Source organism: Haemorhous mexicanus, chromosome 2, assembly GCF_027477595.1.
Source record: "Haemorhous mexicanus isolate bHaeMex1 chromosome 2, bHaeMex1.pri, whole genome shotgun sequence".
Classification (NCBI taxonomy): Eukaryota; Metazoa; Chordata; class Aves; order Passeriformes; family Fringillidae; genus Haemorhous; species Haemorhous mexicanus.
The window spans coordinates 1,011,064-1,018,336 of NC_082342.1; the positions used below are offsets into that span (position 1 = coordinate 1,011,064).

The 7,273-nt window shown below is 49.8% G+C and overlaps 1 protein-coding gene across 2 annotated transcripts in view; it reads right to left on the reverse strand.

Annotated features, from left to right (window-relative positions):
* SCAF4 (SR-related CTD associated factor 4) overlaps positions 1–5,476 on the reverse strand; it is a 28,665-nt gene extending 23,189 nt beyond the window's left edge. Inside the window, exon 1 of one of the 2 annotated variants that reach the window (XM_059871140.1) lies at positions 5,404–5,476. In XM_059871140.1, coding sequence (XP_059727123.1) covers positions 5,404–5,433 — 30 coding nt within the window. In that variant the 5' untranslated portion in view covers positions 5,434–5,476. The remainder of the gene's footprint in view (positions 1–5,403) is intronic. The other variant, XM_059871130.1, reaches the window with a different exon arrangement.
* Between the last annotated feature and the right edge of the window lie 1,797 nt (positions 5,477–7,273).

The following is a 7,273-nucleotide window of genomic DNA, read 5'->3' on the forward strand; positions in this document are numbered from 1 at the left end:
GACACAAAAACTTACACTCTACTTACCAAAAATAAAATTAAAAAAAAAAAAAAAGGAAGAAGTATGTAACAAAGGCAAAGAAAATTTACAGCTTGAGGATTTCCAAAGTCCTGCCTCACAACAGGAACCTCTGCCTGGAATGCTGTGACCTGCTAGAAATGACTTTCTGCTTTTACTGTCCCTAATTGCCTGTTTACAGGATGTTGATACAAAAGAAGGAGAGGTGCTCAAGGGGTTTAAACTCAGGCCACAGTACAAAATATGGATTTAAGAGTATTTCTGGGTGCTTCTCCCAGCAAGACTGAAGTGCACAGTAAAGTATCTACAAAGCCAGGGATGCAAAAGGCAGAAAATTCACCTGCTCAGTTTCAGGCTAAAAATGCTATTAAACCACAGCAGGACAGCAAAAGGGAGACCTAGCACAGAGTGACTGTGCCCAAATGCAGAATGAGTGTGAAATACAGGAGCTTCACATGGGACAGAGTGAAAAGAGGCCTTTCAGCTCCCACTGTGCCCCTGCTCCAGCCCAGGAGCCCTGTGAGGTGCAGGTAATGACACAAGGGACAGGGTGCTGGTGGCCTTTACCTCTCAGTCTTTTGAGCAGCAAATTATTAATTTCTCTCATTCTATAATTAATGCCGTTTGATGGTTTAGTTTACACGGAAACCTGAGAACCAGGAGGTTTTGAAGTAAAGGGGAGAAGTGCTACTTTAAAATTTACCCAGCTTGATGTATGATGTTAAGAGTATCTGTTTTAAGTGTGAGGTAACACAGTAAAAGTACCTTTTAGGGCTTGAGCTGACTTCCTTGGCTTTGCCCTCTTGCTCAAGTGTCTGTGCCATAAAAAGGCGTCTTTATTTACAAATAAAGAGCTGTGAGCCTGTTTTATACACTCCCTAAACATACCCCAGAGCTCAGCAGCTGCACAGAGAGGAAGGAGCACGAGCTACTGAACCAGACAGTGGTCGGTGATTAGTGGATATCAAGCACCCAGGTCATTGTCAGGACACCTCATTCCACCTCCCCTTCTCCAATTTCCAGAGCAGTCTAACAGGCCCTCAACCATTCCAACATGCCTTAGGTGTCCAACAACCCTTCCCAAAGCAGGCTCCACATTCATTGACTGTCTTTTGGAATGTATTTTATTCATGCATTTAGGAAGCACCGACCCAGCCAAGCACCAGTGACTTACAGACACAACTGCAGTGTCTTGTTCCTGTACAGAAACAAAGGGCTTGTGGAGGACACGACCAACAAGCACAGATATTGCCCTATTTTGTTAACAAAACACCTTTATTGCTAATGCATGACCAGATCTCTAAAAGTGATTCTGTCACTCTATACATTTTCCTTCCCCTATAAAAGCCACTGATTCCTTTCCTCTTCAGGCCCTGTCCTTCCTTAAGGGAAGGATCTGTTGCTAAGCTGTATCTCAAAGGATCAATGCAAGTTTGAAATGCTTGACCACCAGCTGTGAAGCACAGCAAGTATTAGGTGCTGCTGAAGGTAAGAGAACACCATAACATCCAGAGCTGTCAGGCTGCATTCTTTGGAAAATAAAGTGAGATTTGATTTTGACCAGATATGACCCCCAGGCAATGAAGCTCAGCAGCACTTCATCAACTAAGCTACTTCTGTGGCCTAGAAAGACCATTCACAAATCCTGAATCACTGGGGAGAAACATCTTCACAAAAGATACTCATATGAAAATGACATCATGCAAGTGCACAGAATGGAGTTTTGTTTTCTACTCATGTGCTCTGGAAATGCAGCTCTGGGGATCAGTGCAGGGCTCTTTTGTCCAGCACACCTCCTGGAAAGCTGCTCGTCTCTCTGCTTCTTACCAGGAATCCCTACCAGAATGTCACAGCTTCCAGTGCTCCTGGAAACAAGTTCAGAGCAAAGAGACTCCAGACAGACACTGGGAGTTGTGCCCTTCTCCTTTCCCGTGCACATGGAGCCTCACTGGGGATCCTGAGCTCCAGGAACTGCTGGAGAACCACTGGGAAGGATATCCTGCTAACCTCTATTTATAGCTCCTCAGGATGGAGGGGAAGGTTGTCACCAAGGGGCAAAATAAAGTCCTGCCATTGGCAGAAAACAGCCACACTGGATCCAAACCTCCACTGTCCAGTGCTCTAAGGATGGGCAAGCAGCAAAAAGGAATGTGCAGCTCCAGCTTTAAACAAACAGCCCCCAGCACCTCTCATGTGTTTGTCTCTAGGCACATGGAGCTGGGGTATCAATTGTTTCAGGGGTACACATTAACAACTGAGACATGGGACTAAGTGAAATGATGTGCATTACTCAACACAAATAAAATATTACAAAACAGGAAAGTTGACTTTATTCTACTTCCAGCAGCAAGATTGTGAAAAAAAATCTTTATTTCTAACTTTTACAACCTGTAAACTATGCCTCAAGTTTTCCAGATTAAAGAAAAAGCCAGGCACCCCTAAAAACATGCCAAGGATTTATATGGCAGATGTGTGGGTTGAGTAGGGGTTTTTTGTTTGTGTTTTGGGGGGGGGTTTGTAACATTTTTTTTTCAAAGAAAAATGTTTCTTGTTTTCTTAAAACCATAAAAAGTTCTGTCCCATTACCCAGTTACCTTTGTGATTTATTTATACTGTATCATTACTGTAACATAACATATACACCTAAGAGCACATGAATTCTAACTGGTGAAAGTAAACTCCTCAGAGAACACACACTGCACTACAGACCTGTCAAACCCCACATTTTCAGCTGGCAGCACCTGCTCAAAGTACAGCTGCATGAATGCAAAACCCCTGCATGCTCCTGTAGAAACATGAGGACTTGGAAGAGGATGTGTATTGGCAAAGCTGCATTCAAAATGCAGGTCCAAAGAACAGGATTGGCAATGGCACCACAATCCAACACAAATTACGCAACCAGGGAGTTCCCACCCCCTGCCACAGCCAAACTCACTTCTCTCCCTCCCCAAGCCCTTCTGCCCAAGAGGGGACACCAACCCCACAGCTTAGGGGACTCCAGGTTTACAGCCACACTATGAACTTGGGCTCCAAACATCTGAGAAGCTGCCACCAACACCAAACCCACCCAAAAACCCCAATGACAGGACCACCTGATGGAGTGAGTGGCATCTCCTCTTTCAGGCACAGTGGCCAAGAGCCAGCAGGTGCCACGTCCACGGAGTCACCTCTAGCACCCACGGCAAGTGCAGCACCAAACTGCAGCTGGATTAGCCATGGCAAAACTGCAATTTTCCCTGGCTACAGTGGCACTGTACAGGCAGCGAGCGCAGGAATTCCATGCCTGTTGGGTATTCTGTATTCCTGTAGGGTATTCTGTACTCCTGTAGGGTATTCTGTAGCTGCCCATATTCACTGCTGAAGCTGCTCCCCTCCCAATAAAAGAATTAACTCTTCAGTGAGCTGGGAGTGGCACCCTGAAGGCCTCACAAATGAGTTCTCCCACCACTGTGGGAACAACACTCAGAGTGCTCTGTCCCTGAGAAAGGCCAGAAAGGAACAATACCTGCCCGTAAATCTGACCCCCCTCACAGCTCATGTCAGCCTGGGGCGCTCTGCGTGCACAGCTCCAGGCAACAAGTGTAAAAGGGAAAGGACCAGTCTGGAGCTGGACTTTCTGCCCTGCACAGCAGCACCAGCACAGCTCCTGAGAGGGAACAGGGCAGGAAGCACACAGCCCCTGAAGTTATTCACGTGCTGCTTTACACACCAGCAGCTCCACGGAAGCACTCAGGCATAGCAAGGACTGCAGAACAGGGATTTCAGCGAGTGCACTCCTCTCCCCCAGATCTGAGATCCAGCTGAAACCCACTGCTTTGCCCTTCAGCAGCCCCACACCAGGATTTCACTCAGCATTCCCAGAAGCACTGAGGGAAGGCATCCCACCACTCCTGCATGGAGAGGAAGAGGCAGGGATCCAAACACTGGTTGCCGGGACACGGGTTGGTCACGGGATCCCCGAAGCACCACTCCTGCTCTGCAGCCACCGCTCAGCACCAGCACTGGGGGTACTGTTTGACAGGCCCTGGGCACTGCCTGCACCACTCAGGTCTGGCAGCAGCACTGCTCTGCCAGGACCACTGCTCATACCGAGGCAGGAAATCAAGAATATTGCTGCTCCCTCTTTCTATCAACACTGAAAATGGCACACGTGTGCTGTTTTAATTTTTTGGGGAAGGTGCCTTTGCACCCTGCCATCCCACTGGTTTGGAGCTGCACAAAACCCCCAAAGCACTGGCAAATAAACAAATCACTAACAGGAGCTGCACGCCATCCACTTTTCCCATTGCTCTTGCACAGTTTTGGTACGGATGAGGGCATTCCCAGGTGTGTGTATGACAAAGCCTTGCAGAGAGTGAGCCTCACACAGCCCGAGTCCATCACAGAGGAGCAGCTGCCATTTCTCCTGTTTCTGTTCAACAGGCAGGCACAGCCACCCAGCCTCCAACAGGAACCTGGCAACAAGCTCTGGCTCAGCTTTACGTGACTTTCTGTCCACGGAGGGTCTGCAAAGCCACACTGTCCGACTGAGGCAGAAGTAAAACTAACAGTAATTAATAATCGTATTGAAGTCACGTGTCAAAAACTTTATACAGCAGAGGCTGGATTGAGTTGCTATTTATTATGCAAAAGCAACCACGGTCCTCTTTGCTTCCAACTCCTCTCGGCTGACTAAGAAAGAAAAAAAACCAAACCAAAACCAGAAGAAGACAGGGAAGGACCTTGCGTGCGGTAGGAAAGGCGAGTAAACGCCTTCCAACCTGTCCAGTCCCCGGAACTGGGATCGATCCCCGAGTCCCATCCAGGGTGCCGTTCCCACAGCGGGATGAGCCCCCTCCCATGGCTCCCTGCCTCTGCAGCCTGTGCCCGTGCCGCCGCCTCGCACCACAGCTCTCTCGCCAAGCCACTGCCGGGAAAGGCCGGTCGCGGAGCGCGGCTTCCCCGGCTCCCGAGCAGCACACACGGCCGGGGGCACCGCGTGACAGCGAGCCCGCCCAGGCACCCTGCGATCCGGCCCGGGATCCCAGGATCCCGCTCTGCGCCGCTGCCCAGAGGAAAACGAGGGAGCGGCGAGAGGACGGCGGCAGGCGGGGAGGCCCAGGGCTCCCTCCAACGCCTCCCGCCGCGCAGGCCCGGCCCGGCCCGGCCCGCGCGGGGCCTCGCGGAGCGGCCGCTGAACGGCCCGGCCGCGCTCGCCTCCATTTTCCCCAGAAGCAGCGCTCCCCGCCCGGCGGCGGGCACGGGCCGCCGCTCCCCGCGCAGGCCGCAGGCGGCGGGGCCGGGCCCGGCCGGAAGCGCGGGGAGCTGGGGGACGCGATGGCGGCCGCCGTGTGTCCCCCCCCCGCGTCGCGGCCCGCGCTTCGCCGCCCGCTCCCCGGCTCCCACCTCTTGGTTGAAGGCGTTCACGGCCTCCATGTCGGCGCTGGCGGCGGGAAGGCGGCGGGCGGGGCGGGCGGGCGGCGCGGCAGGGCCGGTCGGTGCCCTCAGGGCGCGGCCATGATGGCGGCGGCCATGGCGGGGCTCGCGGGCAGCGCGCGGCCCGGGCCGACCGCGCGACGGGCGGGGGGGGCGAGGCGCGGTGCACGCCGGGATCGGCCGGGCCTCCTCCCGGCCCACGCGAGAGGTTGGGCGGGAGGGATGGCGGGACCACGTGACCGCTGGGCGCCATGTCAGCGCCGCCCCCGCTGTGGCGGGCGGGCGGGAGAGAATGGCGGCAGCGGCAACGTCAGTGCCCTCAGCCGCCGTCACCGGCACTGCCCTAGCCCCTGGCATGGCACCGCTCTCCCGGCATCCTCCACAGGCGCCGCGGGTCCGCCCCTCACAGCAGTGGGGCGGCTGCCCCGCACGGGTTCGGCTCGGCTGAACTCGGCTGAGTTCGGCTGAGCTCGTGAGTTCGGCCCGTTTTGGTTCGATGGCTTCGGCTGGACTCGGCTCGGTTCGGCTAAAATCGGAGCCGCTCGTTGCGCTCGGCTGAGCTCGGCTCCGTTCGGCTGAGCTCGGCTCGGTTCAGCTAAGCTCGGCTCGGTTGGGCCGGGCTCAGTTCAGAAGAGTTTTAGGGCAGCTCCGTGGGGGCAATAAAATTGAGCCACAGGGTACAGTGAAATTCCGGGTCCTGTCAGTGCTTTTCTGTGGGACGTAAGCACGGACTATTTAAACTTGGGAAGGAATGTGTGAAAATTAACTTGTGTTTTTGGTTTTGCAATACACTGGTACAAAACCACAAAGACATATTTATTTATGTTTACATTTTAATTTATTAATATTTATATATTAGTATATTTTATTTTTATGTTTATATATTTTTATATTTATATTTATATTTATTTATAGTTGTATTTATACTTCTATTTTTACATTTCTATATTTAGTTGTATTATATTTGAGGAGGGAGAAAGAAGTCCTATGCAAGAGACAACTCTTAGGTCAAAGATGACAAGATATGATTATGATGATTTCCTTGGCACTGGTCAAATCCTAACCTGGGGCTTCTATTAAACTTTCCGGGTATTGGGGAGCAAATAATTCCTGAGAGGCTTCACACTTCAATTTCAAAGCTTTTTTGTTTTTTTTTTTTAAATTTACTGCTGTTCCACCAGCGCCTGCAGCGGCCAGGAGATGGCCCTGATGTCCACACTAAGATTAAAACCAGGGAAAAGACAATTTTCCCTCCCTGAAACTCTTATCTGAGGAGTGCCAGCAAATCTCTTGGGCCGATGGCGAGGAAAATAAAGATTATTTCCCACTGAAAAAGTACTAAAATCTATTCCAAATATAATTCATAACTATAATTATACATCCAAATTATTAAAAAAAATTTAAAAACCCTTTTTAACCTCTACTTTCCTTCTTCTCTAAATCTATTACATCCCTATTAAAAAATATTCGGTTTCCCCTAAATATTAAAAAAACACCTTTCTAATATTTAATTTAATAAACTTTCTCTATACAATCTACAACTTCTCTAAATGAAAATCAAACATTTCTAAAAAACCTAATAAACCCCCTAACCCAAAATAAACCCAAACATAAAAAATCTGAAATAATAATATAAAAAAAATTTTAAAAATATAAACCAAATCCTAAAAAAAATCTCTAACCCTATAATCTAATAGTTGGGTTTTGAATTTGTTTATGTGGGAAGTTTTAGATTATAGGGTTGGAGAATTTTTTTAGGATTTGGTTTTTGTTATTTTTGGGGTTTTGGTTGTTTTTGGTTTTTAGGGGGTTTGAGGGGTTTTTATTTGTTTTTTGTTTG